This window comes from Saimiri boliviensis, chromosome 9 (assembly GCF_048565385.1).
Source record: "Saimiri boliviensis isolate mSaiBol1 chromosome 9, mSaiBol1.pri, whole genome shotgun sequence".
Taxonomy (NCBI): domain Eukaryota; kingdom Metazoa; phylum Chordata; class Mammalia; order Primates; family Cebidae; genus Saimiri; species Saimiri boliviensis.
Window position 1 is genome coordinate 100,141,576 of NC_133457.1, and position 20,449 is coordinate 100,162,024.

General features: G+C 43.4%; 1 protein-coding gene across 2 annotated transcripts in view; it reads left to right on the top strand.

Annotated features, from left to right (window-relative positions):
* Nucleotides 1–20,449, top strand: part of CNBD2 (cyclic nucleotide binding domain containing 2) — a 71,235-nt gene that overhangs the window by 32,281 nt on the left and 18,505 nt on the right. For both annotated transcript variants that reach the window (XM_074406450.1, XM_039479287.2), the window contains 4 exons: nucleotides 604–742; nucleotides 6,587–6,701; nucleotides 15,197–15,374; nucleotides 17,103–17,223. In XM_074406450.1, coding sequence (XP_074262551.1) covers nucleotides 604–742; nucleotides 6,587–6,701; nucleotides 15,197–15,374; nucleotides 17,103–17,223 — 553 coding nt within the window. The remainder of the gene's footprint in view (nucleotides 1–603; nucleotides 743–6,586; nucleotides 6,702–15,196; nucleotides 15,375–17,102; nucleotides 17,224–20,449) is intronic.

The window sequence follows — 20,449 nt, forward strand, 5'->3', positions numbered from 1 at the left end:
ACAAGCCTGTGAAGGTGGTGGTCAAGGTCAGGGGAAGGGCAGTCACTGTGGGGTGGCCTCAACCATGGGGAACAACAGGCAGAAAGAGGGGAGTCCAGACATGTCCTCCTCCTCAGGCCCAGAGCTGAGTATTTGAAGTCAGCAGGCCAGGGGAGACAGGGGTTGGATGAGCTCCCCAAAGCAAAGGTAGGACCAGAACCACTAAGCTAGGGAACAGAACAGCCATGAGCTGGAGTGGGGACTAGCTTCATGAGCCACGGAGGAGAGGGGTGGCAGGGCTGGAGGAGAAGAAGTTTCTTGGAAAGAGGAGCAGAGGTGAGAAAATCACAGAGGCTGGATCACCCAGGGGCATCTGAGCAGCAGCAAAGAGGGGAGCTAGGCTGGAAGGGAGGGCCTTGGGAATGGTGCAGAGAGCTAAGGCGATAGCAGGTGATAGCCAAGGTGATAGTGGCTACAGGCAAGGCCAGGTGATCAGGCAGGTAGCAGTAAATTCTTTCACCTGGTCATCTTCCACTGGAGAAGAGCATGTGCTCTCTGTAGATTGCTAAGGTCTGAGCACCTTGTGTGGTGGAGGTGATGAATTCTAACAGGCTTTTCCCACAGGAAGATGGATCTGTTTGCATCATGGTCTGATAAGAAGCTCTGGCAGCTCGTAGCCGTGGCAAAGATAGAGAAGTTCTCATATGGGCAGCTGATCTCAAAAGACTTTATAGAGTCGTCCTTTATCATGTTTATCAGCAAGGTGAGAAGGCTGAAGGTTGGGTGAGGGTGAACCTCTGAGGAGCATGCCTAAGATCATGTCCTGTGACCTGATGGTCAGAGTCCAAGCCCCTTTCTGCAACCTGTGCAATTCACTCCCTTTTCTGAGTTTTCATGTCCCAGCTGTAAGATGCCTGCCTCTCTCAGAGTGCGGCTGGAGACATTAAGATACATGGCAATTGGGCTTGGTGGCACCTACTTTTAATCCCAGCTACTCAGAAGGCTGAGGAATGAGAATCACTTGAACCCAGGAGGTGAAGGTTGCAGTGAGCTGAGATTGCAACACTGCACTCAAGCCTGATGGGAGCAAGACTCCATCTCAAAAAAAAAAAAAAAAAAAAAAAAAAAAAAAAAAAAAAAAAGAAAGAAAAAATCATGTGAGTGTGAGAAATAGAACAGTATATCACAAGTCAGATTTAATAACATTGAATTTATTGGGAAGAGACTGGATTGGGATGCAACTTCATTTGTCCAATCATGGTTGAGTTGCAAGTATAAACTGTAAGAGTTCAGCCAAAATCCACAAAAGAATTCTGTGAGAGGCCGGGCACAGTGGCTCACACCTGTAATCCTAGCACTTTGGGAGGCCGAGGCAGGCGGATCACGAGGTCAAGAGATTGAGACCATCCTGGCCAACATGGTGAAACCCTGTCTCTATTAAAAAAAAAAAAAAAAAAGAATCTGTGAGAGCTGATTGGCTGTATAGAATTTCCTGCATGGTATATATATTTTTTATTTTCTTGTATGATATATTTTATTATTTATAAATTGTGTGTAACACATTCTTTGTAACAATAAAGTTCATATACAGGCATATGGTTTTCAGGAGAGCTGGTTGTTAAACTTGCCAGCACCACCAGGGGAGTGGTGTGTGTGTTGTTGTTTTAGACTCAGTCCCAGAGAACAGAATCAAGTCTAGTTAATATAAGTAGCAAAAGATTTATTGCTGGATATCAATTGAAATTTCCTTCTCCTCCATATTTGGTTCTTCTTTGCTAAAATTTTGAGGTGATCACCTCTGCCATGTCTCCAAATTTAACTCTAAGCTCTTTGATACTATATAGTCAGGAAAGATGGGGGATGTATGGTGAGGGACAGAAATTCTTTCCAGTATTTTCTTTAATCAGAATAATGATTACATTCTGACTAGCAGAAAGTTGGGGGTGGATCTTCATCTGTTTTGCCTCCATTGCTTCATCCATGAAATGGAACCACTCACCCTGTAAAGTCTGTTTAAGGATGAGAATCAGTTTAGCAAATGCTTCTTCAGTGAGCATTCCTCCCACAATCCAGTGGTTCTCAAAGTGCTGTGATTGGACCAGCGGCAGCACCAGCAGTACTTGGGAACTCATTATTATTTCTTCTTCCTCCTCCTCCTCCTCTTCTTCTTTTTTTTATTTTTTATTTTTTAAGACAGGATTTCACCATATTGGTCAGGCTAGTCTCGAACTCCTGACCTCAGGTGATCCGCCCACCTCAGCCTCCCAAAGTGCTGGGATTACAGGCGTGAGCCACCTTGCCTTGCTTTCTTCTTCTTCTCTTTCTTCTTCCTCTTCCTCTTCTTCCTCTTCTCCTTCTTTTTCTCCTTCTTTCTTCTTCCTCTTCCTCTTCTTTTTTTTTCTGAGATGGAGTTTCACTCTTGTTGCCCAGGCTGGAGTGCAATGGCATGATCTTGGCTCACTGCAACCTCTGCCTCCCAGGTTCCAGTGATTCTCCTGTATCAGCCTCCCAAGTAGCTGGGATTACAGGCATCTGCCACCATACCCAGCGAATTTTTGTATTTTTAGTAGAGACAGGGTTTCACCATCTTGGCCAGGCCGGTCTCGAACTCCTGACCCTCAGGTGTTCAGCCTGCCTCAGCCTTCCAAAGTACTGGGATTACAGGCGTGAGTCACCATGCCCAGCTGGGAACTCATTTCAAAATGCAAATTCTCAGGCCCCCCAAGAGCTACTCAATCCATAACTCTAGGAGGAAGGGCTCAGTGATCTGTGTTTTAACGAGGCTTCCAGGTGATTCCAAAGGACACTGATGTATGAGAACCTCTGCCCAAAGGAAGGAATTCTCAAATTTTGGTAAGCATACAAATACATAGGGTGTTTTTTAAAAAGGCAGATTGCTGTCTAACCCCAGAGATTGATTCATTAACTCTGGAATCTGCAGTTGAATAAGTGCTGCAGGGGATTCTTATGCAGGTGTGCTGAGCCTTCATTCTGAGAAACATAATGTGGAAGTCACTAAAGGACAGCAAGGTAGGGCGCTCTTGGCCAGAAGATGAGTCTGGTTTGTTCTTTATAGTGTTTTATGAAGTCTGATTTAATCATCAATATGAAGATTTTACATAAAAATTCTGATTTCTGGCTTTTGAGAATTCAGAGGATCAGGTAACACTAAACCATATTTTGGTATAGCCCCCACCTCTGGCTGGAAATGAGAAGCACCAGCCCCCTCTAAAGGACTGCTCTTTTCTTTCTTTCTTTCTTTTTTTTTTTTTTCCTGCTTGGTCAACGTTTTTTTTTTTTTTTTTTTTTTTTTTTTTTTTTTTTTTTTTTGAGATGGAGTTTTCGCTCTTGTTACCCAGGCTGGAGTGCAATGGCGGGATCTTGGCTCACTGCAACCTCCGCCTCCTGGGTTCAGGCAATTCTCCTGCCTCAGCCTCCTGAGTAGCTGGGATTACAGGCACACGCCACCATGCCCAGCTAATTTTTTGTATTTTTAGTAGAGACGGGGTTTCACCATGTTGACCAGGATGGTCTCTATCTCTCGACCTCGTGATCCACCCGCCTCGGCCTCCCAAAGTGCTGGGATTACAGGCTTGAGCCACCGCACCAGGCTTGGTCAACGTTTTGAGTGTTCATCTCTGAAGATCAAGCTGTCCCGACTCTTGTAGTTAACTCATATTGCCACTAGAGGGCAAAATCAGCTGCGAGTGGCTGGACACCCTAGGGACCTCCGAAAGCTGGAGATTTTCTTTTCGCATTGAAAACTTAATGTCCACTATCAACTCATTTCTAACAGTTTATTATTGAGGGACACGTAGTGGAACTGTTTTCTCCATAGATACAATTGAAGACTCACTAAATACTTGAGGAAACCAGGCTTATGTTGTTTCTCTGGGACTTGCAGTTCCTCTGTGTCTCAAAAAAAAAAAAAAAAAAAAATGCATAAGGATTTCAAATCTAAACTTTACAGCTTCATAAGTTTTTATATATGTATACACCTGTGTGATCATTGCCCAAATCAAGATAAAGAACATTTCGACTACTCCAGAAGGCTCTCTTGTGCTCCTTCCTAGACAGAATCCCCCCACAAAGCTTACCACTCATGACTTTTGCATGTTTTTGAACTTCATATAAATGGAATCATAACAGTGTGTACTCCTTGTGTCTGACTTCTTTTGCTCAACTGAATACTTGTTATTTTAAATTTTGTAAATTATGGTGTACATAGAATAATATGTAGCCCTTAAAAATGATACTACAGCCGGGCGCGGTGGCTCAAGCCTGTAATCCCAGCACTTTGGGAGGCCGAGGCGGGTGGATCACGAGGTCAAGAGATCGAGACCATCCTGGTCAACCTGGTGAAACCCCGTCTCTACTAAAGATACAAAAAATTAGCTGGGCATGGTGGCACGTGCCTGTAATCCCAGCTACTCAGGAGGCTGAGGCAGGAGAATTGCCTGAACCCAGGAGGCGGAGGTTGCGGTGAGCCGAGATGGCGCCATTGCACTCCAGCCTGGGTAACAAGAGCAAAACTCCGTCTCAAAAAAAAAAAAAAAAAAAAAAAAAAAAAAAAAAAAAAAAAAAAAAAAAAAATGATACTACAGAACCATGTTGTTTGGCATGAAAAGAGGTCTTTGAGATAGATATATATCTCAATTTTTTTTTTTTTTTTCTGAGGTGGAGTTTCCCTCTTGTTACTCAGGCTGGAGTGCAATGGTGCAATCTTCTCACTGCAGCCTCCGCCTCCCGGGTTCAAGCAATTCTCCTGCCTCAGCCTCCCGAGTAGCTGGGATTACAGGTGCACGCCACCATGCTCAGATAATTTTTTGTATGTTTAGTAGAGACGGGGTTTCACCATGTTGACCAGGATGGTCTCGATCTCTTGACCTCGTGATCCACCCACCTCGGCCTCCCAAAGTGCTGGGATTATAGGCGTGAGCCACCGCGCCCGGCCTGGTCTTTGATATATTATTGAGTTTCTAAAAAAATTACAAGAGTCTGTTTTACATACATGAACTCATTGATAAAAGATTGTAGATATACATCTTTTTTTCTTTCTCTGATGCTTGGGAAGATATACATCTTACATGTTCATAGAGAAAAGTTTGAAATAATTTTCACTAATATGTTACTACTGGTTATTTCTGGGTGTCAGAATTAATGTAGTTTTTACTTTCTCTATGTTTTTCTGTTTGGTCTGAATATTTTTAAACTTAATTTTGGAATAATTTTAAATTTATAGAAAAATTATGAGAACAGTTACAAAGAACTTATGTTGCTGGGACTACAGCATGCACCACCACGCCCAGCTAATTTTTTTCTTTTTTTTTTTTTGAGAGGGAGTTTTGCTTTTGTTGCCCAGGCTGGAGTGCAATGGTGCAATCTCAGCTCACTGCAACCTCTGTCTCCACAGTTCAAGCGATTCTCCTGCCTCAGCCTCCCGAGTAGCTGGGATTATAGGCACCTGCCACCACACCCAGCTAATTTTGTATTTTTAGTAGAGATGGGGTTTCTCCATGTTGGTCAGGCTGGTCTTGAACTCCTAACCTCAGGTGATCCACCCACCTTGGCCTCCCAAAGTGCTGGGATTACAGGCATAAACCACCGTGTCTGGCTTAATTTTTGTATTTTTAGTAGAGACAAAATAGTTTTGTATTTTTGCCATGTTGGCCAGGCTTGTCTTGAACTCCTGGGCTCAAGTGATGTTCCTGCCTCAGTCTCCCAAAGTACTGTGGTTACAGGTGTGAGCCACTGTGCCTGGCTTATATTTAGTTCTTATGCTTCTTCAGTTACTTGAACTTCTTATGGTGGGTAAATAACACTTTCATTTAAAAAATAAAATAAAAAAAAGAACCAGGGTGGGTGCGGTGGCTCATGCCTGTAATCCCAGCACTTTGGGACGTTGAGGCAGGCAGATCATTTGATGTCAAGAGTTCGAGACCAGCCTGGCCAACATGGTGAAACTCTGTCTCTACTAAAAATACAAAATAGCCAGGCATGATGGCACATGTCTATAATCCCAGCTACTCAGGAGGTTGAGGCAGGAGAATCACTCGAACTCAAGAGGCAGAGGTTGCAGTGAGCCGAGATTGCCCCATTACACTCTATCCAGCTTGGGTGACAAAGTGAGACTCTATCTCAAAACAAAAACAAAAACAAACAAAAACAGGCTGGGCGCAGTGGCTCAAACCTGTAATCCCAGCACTTTGGGAGGCTGAGGCGGGTGGATCACGAGGTCAAGAGATCGAGACCATCCTGGTCAACATGGTGAAACCCTGTCTCTACTAAAAATACAAAAAATAAGCTGGGCATGGTGGCGTGTGCCTGTAATCCCAGCTACTCAGGAGGCTGAGGCAGGAGAATTGCTTGAACCCAGGAGGCGGAGGTTGCGGTGAGCCGAGATCACACCATTGCACTCCAGCCTGGGTAACAAGAGTGAAACTCTGTCTCAAAAAAAAAAACAAAAACAAAAAAGAAAAAACCCAAAACCACTTGCATTAAGCAAATAAAACAAGATAAGATGCAATTCAGAGAAATTTTCTTCAAATCCTGGCCTGCTTGGAGCCTTAGGGATTAACCCTTTTGCTGTGTCCATTGCTATTTTCAGGGCAGCTGTGAAGTCCTGCGGCTGTTGGACCTTGCTGCCTCCCCTTCCTACCACAAGTGGGTCTGGCAGCACCTGGAGCTGATCGATGACAGGCCTCTGATGACCCACCTACGTGGTAAGCTGCCTAGCCCGTCTGACAGCAGGGGGCGCCTGGGCCCGTCCTGTTTTCAGTTCCCAGTCCATAAACCTTAGAAATCTAGAGCCTGGCCGGGCGCGGTGGCTCAAGCCTGTAATCCCAGCACTTTGGGAGGCCGAGGTGGGTGGATCACGAGGTCAAGAGATCGAGACCATCCTGGTCAACATGGTGAAACCCCGTCTCTACTAAAAATACAAAAATTAGCTGGGCATGGTGGCGCGTGCCTGTAATCCCAGCTACTCAGGAGGCTGAGGCAGGAGAATTGCCTGAACCCAGGAGGCGGAGGTTGCGGTGAGCCGAGATCGCGCCATTGCACTTCAGCCTGGGTAACAAGAGCGAAACTCCGTCTCAAAAAAAAAAAAAAAAAAAAAAAAAGAAATCTAGAGCCAGCCGGCCTGACAGGGTATCTCATCTGTGCCCTTCCGTGGAAACCAGGGTATCTCATCAGCACTCAGCTGTGGAAACCTGTTCTACAAGGCCCTCCCCTCCTTTCCAGTCTGTCTGTCTCTCTCTCTCTCTCTCTCTCTCTCTCTCTTTTTTTTTTTTAGCCTTTTCCCTTTTGCTTTTCAGGTTCTTTCACATGACCATCGACTCCTTGCCTCACATATCCCCTGCCCTTTTTTTCACCCAGCTCTCTTTTGCTTTTTAAAATTTGTTTGTTTATTTATTCATTCTGTCTCTGGGTTTGCCTATGATGGACTTTTCATATAAATAGCATCATACATTATGTGGCTTTTTGAGTCTGACTTCCTTCACTGAGCACCATGTTTTCAAGGTCCGTTTATGTTACAGCACATATCATTTCTTCATTCTGTTTTATGGCTGAATAATATTCTAATGTATGCATATACCACATTTTTGTTTGTCCACTTATCAGTTGATGAACATTTGGATTGTTTTCACTTCTTGGCTGTTTTGAAATGTTGCTGTGAACATTTGTATACAAGTTTTTATGTCAACATATTTTTCATTTCTCTTGGGTATTACTTATATGCCTAGGAGTGGAATTTCTGGGTCATATGGTATCTTAGTCCATTTGCCATTTCTATAACTAAATATCTGAGACTGGGTAACTTATAAAGAAAATAAATATTATTCTTATAGTTCTGGAGGCTAGGAAGTCTAAGGTTGAGAGGCTGCATCTGGTGAGGGCCTTCTTGCTGGTGGGGACTCTTCAAAGTTCCAAGGCAGCAAAGGGCATCACATGGAGAGGGAGTGCTTCTGTTTCTGAGATGTTAGACTACACATCTTTCCTTGGAGAAGTCTTCCTGGTTTCTCATGCTGGACCGGATCTTCCATCCACTGTTACATCCCATTCAAGTACCATTCAAGTACTCTTCTGTTTTGTGTAACCCCACTGAAATCATATAACTGCGTCTGAAATGGTTATTAAACATTTGTTTCCGTAGCTAGAATATAAGCTCTATGAGGGCTTTGCATTCCCAGGGCCTCGTATCATGCTTGGCATCTAGTAGGTGCTCAGAAGCGAATTACAGGGTTAATGGGTAAACATATTTCTGCTGCTGTGTGTGATTTGGACATATCTTCAGGCTGTAAATGTGTGTGCACTCTCCACAGCTTTAACCAAACTCATGTATCTAGTAACAAGTATGAAAACAGTGATCATTTATTGAATTCTGATTGTAGGTTTATTATATTGAGCTTAACTGTTTATACATATTGCATAATTTTCATAATAACTCTTTTTTTTTTTTTTTTTTTTTGGAGACAGAGTCTTGCTCTATTGCTCTATTGCCCAGGTTGGAGTACAGTAGTGCAATCTCAGCTCACTGCAACCTCCACCTCCCAAGTTCAGGTAATTCTCCTGCCCCAGCCTCCCAAGCAGCTGAGATTACAGGGACATACCACCATGCCCAGCTAATTTTTGTATTTTTAGTAGAGACAGAGTTTCACCATGTTGGCCAGGCTGGTCTTGAACTCTTGACCTTAAGTGATCTGCCCACCTCAGCCTCTCAAAGTGCTGGGATTATAGGCGTGAGCCACTGTGCCTGGCCTAATAACTCTTTAAGAAGGTATGATTGTACCATTTGACACATGAGGAAACTGGCTCACAGGGCAAATAAGTAGCAGCGTAGGACTGCAGAGTTGGGATTCTAACCCAGGAGCAACTGGTTCCAAAGCCCAGACTTCTTTCTCTTCATAAATGTCTCCAGCCTTCCTCAATCTCCATTTGCTGTTGTTGGACACAGACATTGTCAAGTAGTACCCTCTAGAACTGGCCAGGGTGATAACCAGGCTTCCTGATTCTGGGGTATATTGTTTCCATTCACAACTCTGTGTTGGCATTTTTATTTACGTTTTCCCCCTTCCATCCTCCGCAAATCTTTTTGTCTCACCCACTTGGATCAAGAACCGAAGCCCTCAGCAGACATTTGCAGTTATTCAGGTGTCTTACCTCTTACCTTGTGCTCACTACTGGTGTGCTTGCCCCACATCCCTTGAAATTGTAATCTGTGTATCCTGGGCCCTCCTCCCCAAGGACTGCCTTACAGATACAGCCAGACCTACTGAGATTAGAACTGAGGCCAACACAGGGAGGCAGAGGAGAAGGGTGGAAAAAGGAGACATTGGAGCTGAACAGAGCTGGGTTTGAATCCCACTTATTAGCTGGGTAACTGTGGTGAGTGCTTAAAGCCTCTGGGCCTGGTTTCTTCATATTTACCTTGGGTAGTGTCGTGGTTGGGAGCATAGGCTCAGAGCCCACTGCTTATGTTTGAATACAGGGTCCTTCTCTTACTAGCGATGTGATACTGGACAAATGACTCTATGACCATGTGTACCAGTGCCCTCAGAGTCTGTAAAATGTAAATAATGGTCTCTACCTTATAGTATTGTAATGACATTAAGCAAATTAATATATGAAACTCTTAGATGTTTGTTGTCACTACCATACAGGCTACTAGCAAGGCTGAGATGATGTTTGCATGAGACCTTGTAAGTACTTGGTAAATGTTTCTTCTCATGTTAGTTCTTGTTTGTCCCTTTTCCACTGTCAAGCCACCAGAGAAAAAGCTGCATCCCACAAAATTTTGATATGTTGTATTTTCATTGTTATTCACTTCAAAGTATCTTTAAATTTCCCTTTTGATTTCTTCTTTGACCCATGGAATATTTAGAAGAGTGTTTAGTTTCCAAACATTTGGGGGATTATCCAGCTATCTTTGTTATTGATTTCTTTTTTTTTTCTTGAAAAGGAGTGTCGCTCTGTTGCTCACACTGGAGTGCAGTGGTGTGATCTCGGCTCACTTCATCCTCCACCTCCAACCTCTTCTTTTTCTACCCTTCTCCTTTGCCTGCCTGTGTTGGCCTCAGTTCTAATCTCAGGAGGACTGGCTGTATCTGTAAGGCAGTCCTTGGGATGGAGGGCCCAGGATACACAGATTACATTGATCCTGGGTTCAAGCAATTCTCCCTCAGCCTCCCAAGTAGCTGGGACTACAGGCACCACCACACCTGGCTAATTTTTGAATTTTTAGTACAGACGGGGTTTTGCCATGTTGACCAGGCTGGTCTCAAACCCCTGACCTCTGGTGATCTGCATGCTTTGGCCTCCCAAAGTGCTGAGATTACAGGCATGAGCCACCGTGCCCAGCCTGTTATTCATTTCTAAGATAACATACCTTATATGATTTGAATCCTCTGAAATGTATTACAACTTGTTTTGTGGTTCAGAATATAGTCTATCTTGGTAAATGTTTCATTTGCATTTAAAAAAAAATTCTGTTTTTGGGTGCAGTGTTCTATGAATGTTAAGTAGGTAAAGTTGGCTGATAGTATTGGTCAAATCATCTGTACCCTTATAACTTTCTGTCTGCTTGCTCTATCAATTGTTAATAGAGGCCGGGCATGGTGGCTCATGCATATAACCTCAGCGTTTTGGGAGGCTGAGGTGGGTGGATCACCTTAGGTCAGGAGTTCGAGACCATCCTGGCCAACATATAGTGAAACCCTGTCTCTATTAAAATAGTACAAAAATCAACTGGACGTAGCGGTGCATGCCTGTAGTCCCAGCTTCTTGGGAAGCTGAAGCAAGAGAATTACTTGAACTTGGGAGGCAGAGGTTATAGCGAGCCAAGATCGCACCACTGTACTCTAGCCTGAGTGACAGAGCAAGACTCTGTCTTTAAAAAAAAATTGTTAATAGAGTTGTTAAAATTTCTAGCTATAATTGTAGATACATTTTTCTCCTTGTATTTCTGTCTGTTTTGCCTCATATATTTGAAGCTCTTTTATTATATGCTTAGACAGTTGGGATTGAACTCTTAATCATTATGAAGTGAACTTCTTTGTCCCTGGTAATATTCTTTGCTCTGAAACCTACTTTTTCTGATATTAATTCAGCCACTTTTGATTTAAAGTAGCTTCCTTTTGATTAGCATTAGTTTGGTATGTCTTTTTCCATCCTTTTGTGTTTAACCTATTTGTGTCTTTATATGTAAAAGTGGGTTTCTTAAAGGTAGCATATAATTGGGTCTTAAAAAAATCCTATCTGACAATCTGCCTTTTTATTGAGATGTCTAAGTCATTTACATTTAATGTTAATATTGATTATGGTTGGATTTAACTTTACCATCTTGTTTTTTTTTTCTATTTGCCATATATATTCCCTTTTTCTTTTGTTTTTCCCTTTCTTTTGTATTATGTATTTTGTATAATTTATTTTCTTTGTTGGCTTATTAGCTGTTTGTGGTATTATTTTCACGGTTGCTCTGTGATCATTTTATATACTTTAACTTATCACATTCTGCCTTTAAGTGATATTATACCACTTCATGTATAGAATCAGAATCTTACAACATTATATTTCCATTGTGTCTTCCTAGATATTATGCTATTGTGATATATTCTACTTGCATGTATGTTAAAAACCTTACCATATGTGGTTATTACTTTTGCTTTAAACAAGTATCTTTTAAGTATATTTAAATAATAATAAGAAAAGACTCTTTTTTTTTTTTGAAACGGAGTTTCGCTCTTTTTACCCAGGCTGGAGTGCAATGGAGCGATCTCGGCTCACCGCAACCTCCGCCTCCCGGGTTCAGGCAATTCTCCTGCCTCAGCCTCCTGAGTAGCTGGGATTACAGGCACGCGCCACCACGCCCAGCTAATTTTTTTGTATTTTTGGTAGAGACAGGGTTTCACCATGTTGACCAGGATGGTCTCGATCTCTCGACCTCGTGATCCACCCGCCTCGGCCTCCCAAAGTGCTGGGATTACAGGCGTGAGCCACTGCGCCCGGCCCAGAAAAGACTCTTATACTAACCTACATAGTTACTATTTTTAATGTTCTTTGTTCCTTTGTATAGATCCAGATTTCTACCAAATACCATTTCCTTCTGCCTGAAGTATTTTCTTTAACCTTTCCTATATTTCAGGTCTGTTAGTGATGAATTATTTCAGCTTTTCTATGTCTAAAAACTATTTTATCTTCTTCTTCTCCTTTTTTTTTTTTAAGAGATGGGGTTTCTGTGTGTCGGTCTGGCTGGTCTTGAACTCCCAACCTCAGTTGATCCACCCACCTCGGCCTCCCAAAGTGCTGAGATTACAAGTGTCAGCCACTGCGCCCAGCCTTTTATCTTCATTTTTGAAAGAAATTTTTGCTGGATATAAAATTCTAGGTAAACAGGTTTTTGTTTTTGTTTTGTTTTTTTTAATGTTGCATTCAAATCTGTTTTCTGGCTTACATTGTTTTCAACAAGAAGTTTGTTAACATTTTTATTTATTTATTTACTTATTTTTTCGAGATGGAGTTTCACTCTTGTTACCCAGGCTGGAGTGCAATGGCGTGATCTCGGCTCACCGCAACCTCCGCTTCCTGGGTTCAGGCAATTCTCCTGCCTCAGCCTCCTGAGTAGCTGGGATTACAGGCACACACCACCATGCCCAGCTAATTTTTTGTATTTTTAGTAGAGATGGGATTTCACCATGTTGACCGGGATGGTCTCAATCTCATGACCTTGTGATCCATCTGCCTCGGCCTCCCAAAGTATTGGGATTACAGGCGTGAGCCACCGCACCTGGTTTATTTATTTATTTTAAAGACAGGGTTTCACCATGTTGTCCAGGCTGGTCTTGAACTCCTGACCTCAGGTGATTCACCCGCCTTGGCCTCCCAAAGTGTTGGGATTACAGGAGTGAGCCACCATGTCCTGCTGGATATCTCTTTTTAATCAATATTATTGTTGTATATGTATATTTTTTCTGGGGGGTGTGGAGTCTTGCTCTGTTGCCCAGACTGGAGTGCAGTGGCACAGTCTCAGCTCACTGCAACCTCTGCCTCCAGGGTTCAAGCGATTCTCCTGCCTCAGCCTCCTGAATAGCTGGGATTACAGGTCCGCACCACCATGCCCGGATAATTTTTGTATTTTTTTTTTTTTTTTTAGTAGAAACAAGGTTTCCCCATGTTGGTCAGGCTGGTCTCGAACTCCTGATCTTGTGATCCAGCCGCCTCAGCCTCCAAAAGTGCTGGGATTCCAGTTAGCCACTGCACCTGGCCAATGTATAATTTTTATATGTCAGAATGCACATATTTTACATGTGTAGTTAAATGACAAATTAGAAAAAATAATTTTTTTTTTTTAGACAAGGTTTTACTTTGTCACCCAGTCTGGATTACATTGGCATGAACATGGCTCACTACAACCTTGACCTCCCGGGCTCAAGTAATTCTCCCACCTTGGCCTCCCAAGTAACTGGGACTACAGGCATGTGCCACCACACCTTGCTTATTTTTATGTTTTGTAGAGACCCGGGTTTGCCATGTTGCCCAGACTGGTCTCAAACTCCTGAGCTCAAGCGATCCTTCTGCCTTGGCCTTCCAAAGTGTGGGATTACAAGTGTGAGCCACTGTACCTGGTCACAGTTCCATGACAAATTTATACCTCCACAATCAATTTGTAGAACATTTCCATCACCCCAAAAAGTTCCCTTGGTCCCCCTCCCTAGGCAACCACCCATCATTCTCTACTCATCACCTCTGCCCTAGGCAACCTCTGATTTGTTTTCTATCATTATAGTGTAGATTTGTCTTCCCATAGTTTCATATAAATGGGATCATACAGTATAAACTCTTATATCTGGCTTCTTTTGCTTAGCGTGCTTAGTTTGCTCTTTTTTCTTTCTGAATTACATTTCCTTGGAGATTTTTTATTTTAAGAGACAAAGTCTTTTTTCTTTTTTTTTTAGATGGGGTTTTGCTCTTGTTGCCCAGGCTGGAGTGCAATAGCATGATCTCAGCTCACTGCAACCGCCACCTCCCAGGTTCAGGCAATTCTCCTGCCTCAGCCTCCTGAATAGCTGGGATTATAGGCATATACCACCATGCCCAGCTAATCTTTTTTTTTTTTTTTTTTGTATTTTTTAGCAGACGCTGGGTTTCTTCATGTTGGTAAGGCTGGTCTCGAACTCCTGACCTCAGATGATCTGCCCATCTTGGCCTCCCAAATTGCTGGGATTACAGGCATGAGTCATCATGCTCGGCCAGGATGAGGTCTTTCTGTGTTGCCCAGGCTGAATTTGAACTCCTAGACTCAAGCAATCCTCCTACCTCAGCCTCTGGAGTAGGTGGGACTACAGGTATGCGCCACTGCAACTGGCTCTTGGCAATCTTTTTAAAATAACTCTCATGGAGGACCTATTATATGCTGGCACTGTGCTAGGCATATCACATGCTTTATCTGTAATTCTTTTTTTTTGAGAGAATTTTACTCTGTTGCCCAGATTGGAACACAGTGTCGTGAACACAGCTCACTATAGCCTCAGTTTCCTGGGCTCAAGCAATCCTCCCATCTCAGTGTCCCCGGTAGCTAAGGCTACAGGCATACATCAGCATGCCTGGCTATTTCTTTAATTTTTTGTAGAGATGAGGTCTTGCCACATTGCCCAGGCTGGTCTTGAACTTCTAGACTCAAGTGATCATCTACCTGCTGGGATTACAAGTGTGAACTACCATGCCCAGCCTGTAATTCTTAACAATATTCCTTTGAGGGCTCTAATGATTATATGACTTGTCTAAGGTTCTATGACCAGTCATCCATTTATCTTTTATTGCTAACCCTGCCCCAATTTGAAAGCCCAGTTTGAAGGCCAGGATAAATATGATCTGTTAATGGAATGGTATGAGCTTTGAATCCAATAGACCTGAGTTCAAATCCAAGCTTTAACCTTTTTCTGAGTGACTTGAGCTCTCTGCTGTTCATCTTATCTTTTAAAGTATATTAATCACCCTTCTCCAGATGTAATGAATGTAAAGGCTCTAGCACAGGGCCTGGCACCCAGGGACATTACATGGAGGCCACAGAGTGTTTTCTTTCTTTTCTTTTCTTTTTTTTTTTTTTAATTTCCCCATGTTCCAGACCATCTAGGCAGGTTCCTGTGATAAGCTTCAACTACTACCACCATAATCATCATATATGCAAAGTTCCATAAGTGTTTTCTTGTGCTTTCCCTAACAGAATACTCTCCTATGGAAAGATACAAGGAATTCCAGATCAAATCATATCCTCTACAAGACTTTAGCTCCTTGAAACTTCTGCATCTCCAGAAGGCCTGGAAGCTACAGGGCACAAGCTTCAGTGGGAACGTCAGAACTTCAGGAGACAGTCTCCCCAAGATGCTGGGCCCAAAGATCAAGTAAGCTCAGCCCTTGCCAGATAGATGGGTCCAGATTGTGGTTGCAAAGGGAGATAATACTTATCTGGCAGAATGTCAGGGATGCTGGGGAGGGGGCAAAGGTGGAGGACACAGGTCAATCCCAAAGGGTTGTGCATGAGGCAGCCTAGAGATATCCTGGGTCTGAGAGCCAGGACCCGCATTCTCCACCTGTAACGTGAAAGGGCACTTCAGGCATTTATCCACTTCTTTTCTCAGGGCCTCAGTAACCCACTTAAGGAGGAAGGGGCTGGACAGATCTTCTGGCTCTGACATTCTGTCGGTCTGTGTGTTGCTGGGCCCTTTTGATTTTGAGCTGCTTCAGAAAATTCTATCCATCTAAGGAAGGCAGTTATAGCACAGTAGATAAGAGCCTGTGTTTGAAATTAATCCTGGCTTGGCCACTTATTTTAGCTCTGTGTCCACAGGCAAAGGACTTAACCTCTCTAAGCTGTATTTCTTGGTAGATAATAGCATCTAAGTCTTGAGGTTGTTGCAAGCCAGCAGTTAAATGAGGTAATAATAATTATAGTTAACATTTACAGAATATTCTTTTAGCTGGGCATATTGGCACATACCTGTAGTCCCAGCTACTCAGGAGGCTGACGCAGGAGGATTGCTTGGGTTTAGGAAGTTGAGGCTGCAGTGAGCTGTGATTATGTCACTGTACCCCAGACTGGGCAACAGAGCAAGACTCTGTCTCTTAAAACAGACACACACACACACAACAGGCTGGGTATAGTGGCTTACACCTGAAATCTCAGCATTTTGGGAGGCTGAGGCGGGTGGATCACCTGAGGTCAGGAGTTTGAGACCAGCCTGATCAACAGGCAGAACCCCATTGCTACTAAAAGTATAAAAATTAGCTGGGCATGATGGTGCTCACCTGTAATTCCAGCTACTTGGGAGGCTGAGGCAGGAAAATTGCTTGAATACAGGAGGCGGAGGTTGCAGTGAGCCAAGATCATGCTACTGCACTTCAGCCTGGGCGACAAGAGCAAAACTCCATCTCAAAAAAGAAAGAAAGAAAGAAAGAAATTCCTTCCTTTTGGCTGTGCCCAGTGGCTCATGACTGTAATACCAGCACTCTGGGAGGCTGAGGCGGGCAGATCACTTGAGATCAGGAGTTTGAGACCAGCCTAGGCAACCCTGTCTCTACTTAAAATGCAAAAATTATCTGGGCATGGTGGTGGGCGCCTGTATTCCCAACTACTTGGGAGGCTGAGGCATAAGTATTGCTTGAACCCCAGAAGTAGAGGTTGCAGTGAGCAGAGATCTCATCAGTGCTCTTCAGCGCCTGGGCAACAGAGTGAGATTCCATCTCACAAAAAAAAAAAAAAGAAGAAAAAGAAGAAATTCTTTTCTCATGCTGAGCATGAGGGGGCCATTCTGGACTTCCCCACCCATTAGGCCTGACTTGCTTGCATGGGATCATCAGCTCCTGCCTCTGATAAAAACAGCCCTCAGGTGTTTAAGAGGAGCGAGGGCCTGTTTCACCTTCCTCTCCCGTCTCCTCTTTTGCACCCTCCAATTCCTGACAATAGGAGTCAGTCCCTCCCAGGCTTGATTTTGAGTTTTCTCACCTTTTGAGGAGTTGTGAATTCCCCAGGGAGGGGAGCCCTCCACCTGCAGAAGAGCGAGGGCTGATTAGCAAGGGCCTCAGGAGCAGACTGTTACAGATGAGCTCTCTAACAAGCTGTCACATTTCAGATCCAGGCCTACTCAGTCCATCAAATGCACCATGATCAATACCAACCTTGGTGAGCTCCCCAAAGAGGCTGTAGTGGGGGCCTACGTGAAGGTGCATACTGTGGAGCAGGGAGAAATTTTGGTGAGTGTGCCAAGAGCTTTGTTCACCATGGAGCATGTATCATGAATGGGCTGGAATGTTAACTAATAAGAGTAACGGTTTAAAAACACTTTCCTCATAGCCAGGTGTGGTGGCACATGCCTGTAATCCCAGCTACTTAAGAGGCTGAAACAGGAGAATCGCTTGAACCCTGGAAGTGGAGGTGACAGTGAGCCGAGATCATGCCATTGCACTCCAGCCTGGGTAACAAGAGTGAAACTCCATCTCAAAAAAACAAAACAGCCGGGCGTGGTGGCTCAAGCCTGTAATCCCAGCACTTTGGGAGGCTGAGGCGGGTGGATCACGAGGTCAAGAGATCGAGACCGTCCTGGTCAACATAGTGAAACCCCGTCTCTACTAAAAATACAAAAATTAGCTGGGCATGGTGGCACGTGCCTGTAATCCCAGCTACTCAGGAGGCTGAGGCAGGAGAATTGCCTGAACCCAGGAGGCGGAGGTTGCGGTGAGCCGAGATCGCGCCATTGCACTCCAGCCTGGGTAACAAGAGCGAAACTCCGTCTCAAAAAAAAAAAAAAAAAAAACTTCCTCCATATTTGATTATATTAAGGAATTGTGTCGATTTGTAAAGGTGGGATAAAAATAGGCTGGGTGTGGTGGCTCATACCTGTAATCCAAGCACTATGGAGCCTGAGGTGGGCAGATCACAAGGTCAGGAGTTTGAGACCAGCCTGACCAATATGGTGAAACCCTGTCTCTACTAAAAATACAAAAATTAGTTGGGCATGGTGGTGTGTGCCTGTAATCCCAGCCATTTGGGAGGCTGAGGCATGAGAATTGCTTGAACCTGGGAGGTAGGTGTTGCAGTGAGCCGAGATTGTGCCACTGCACTCCAGCCTGGGCAACAGAGTGAGACTTTGTCTTGAGGAAAAAAAACCAAAAATACAGTAAGAATATTGTGGCTGCTGGGAATGGTGGCACGTGCCTGTAGTCCCAGCTACTCGGGAGGCTGAGGTGGGAGGATCGCTTGAGCCCCAGAGCTCTGGGCTGTAGTGCGCAATGCTGATCAGGTGTCCGCACTAAGTTCAGCATCAATATGGTGACCTCCCAGGAGGTCTACCAGGTTGCCTAAGGAGGGGTGAACTGGCCCAGGATGGAAACAGAGCAGGTCAAAACTCCCGTGCTGATCAGTAGTGGGATCGTGCCTGTGAATAGCCACTGCACTCCAGCCTGGGCAACATAGCGAGACCCTATCTCTTTAAAAAAAAAAGTAGAAGAAGAATATTGTGCCTGTTTTTAAAAAAGAGTCCTTATATTTAGGAGACACATATCAAAATATTTATATATTAAATGATGTGATATCTAGACTTGCTTTAAATGAATCCAGGAATAAGGCAAAGATGTTCCCTCTTACCACTCCTGTTCAACATTGTACTGAAAGTCTTATCTAGTCCATTCAAGAAAAGAAAATAAAAGGTATACAGATTGGGAAGGAAGAAATAAAACTATCTTTGTTTGCAGATAACATTATTGTCTATGTAGATAATTCCAAACAATTTTTTTTTTTAAAAGAAAAACCTCTTGAAACTAAAAAACCTCTTGAGATTATAGCAGGGTCACAGGATATAAGATTAATATACAAGAGTCAATTGCTTTCCTTATACCAGCAATGAACAATTGGAATTTGATGTTAAAAAACACAATACCGGCTGGGTGCAGTAGTCCCAGCACTTTGGGAGGCAGAAGCTGGCAGATTACTTGAGGTCAAGAGTTTGAGACCAGCCTGGCCACCGTGGTGAAATCCATCTCTGCTAAAAATACAAAAATTAGCTGGGGCTGGCATGGTGGCTTATGCCTATAATCCCATCACTTTGGGAGGCTGAGGTGAGTGGATCGCCTGAGGTCAGGAGTTCGAGACCAGCCTGGCCAACATGGTGAAACCCCCGTCTCTACTAATAATACAAAAATTAGCCAGGCGTGGTGGCACACACCTGTAATCCCAGCTTCTTGGGAGACTGAGGCAGGAGAATTACTTCAACCTGGGAGACGGGGGTTGTAGTGAGCTGAGATTGCACCATTGCATTCCAGCCTGGACAACAAGAGTGAAACTCCATCTCAAAAAAATAAATAAATTACTTAATATTTTTACAGAATCTGATTTCTAAAGAATTCAGTTTCTAAGGAGTCCATTAGGAAAAGGCTAAATATTGCATGATTCCAATTCTAGGACATTCTGGAAAAGAAAAACACTATAGAGATAGTAAAATTATCAGTGGTTGTAAGAGGTTTGGAGTTCAGGGGATGGGATGAATAGTGAAGCACAGGGGACTTTTAGGGCAATAAAATTATTCTGTATGGCACTGTAATGGTGGCTACAAGAGCATTTGTCAAAACCCATATAATTTTACAGCACAAAGAGTGAATCTTAGTGTATGCAATTTGTTAAAAAGAAAAAAAATCATCTAGGAGATCAGTGGATCCTAGGAAGGAATATAAACTATGACAAGATAATCTATTACAAATGTATGAAACAATCTCTGTGAAGGAGTTGGGGAAAAAAGATGCTGACCTAAGTAACTGGGGAAATGAGTGGAGTTGGTAAGACTAAAGCAAAAGGAATTGTGCTTGAGCACTGTACCCTACTGATAAAGTTGTTTCTCATGAGGGTATGGATTAACAATACTTATACTACTATACATGGACACAGTGTTAACACTGAAATCAATCAGTTCAGTAAATGGATGGCAGAGGGTAGGAGCCAGGTTTTTCACTGCTTAAGCAGAAACGTTTAGAAAGGGGAGGAGCCTAGAATGCTCCATATGGTAATGGATTAGAATTGAAAACATCAGTAGACACTCAAGTTTTGCTCAATATATACTTATAGACAATTATGTATAGAAATATGTCTAGGTATGGGTAGAAACATACAACTGTTTTGCTCTGTCAGATAAGAGGGCCTAAAAGAAATGATACCCTTCTAGCAATAAGCACACTTAACACATGGATCTTGGTTTCTTTCTTTCTTTTTTTTTTTTTTTTTTTTTTTTTTTGAGACAGAGTCTTGCTTTGTCACTCAGATTGGAGTGCAGTGGTGCCATCTCAACTCACTGCAACCTCCACCTCCCGGGTTTGAGTGATTCTCCTGCCTCAGCCTCCCAAGTAGGTGGGATTACAGGTGTCTACCACCACACAAGGCTAATTTTTATAATTTTGTAGAAACAGGGTTTTGCCATGTTGGCCAGGCTGGTCT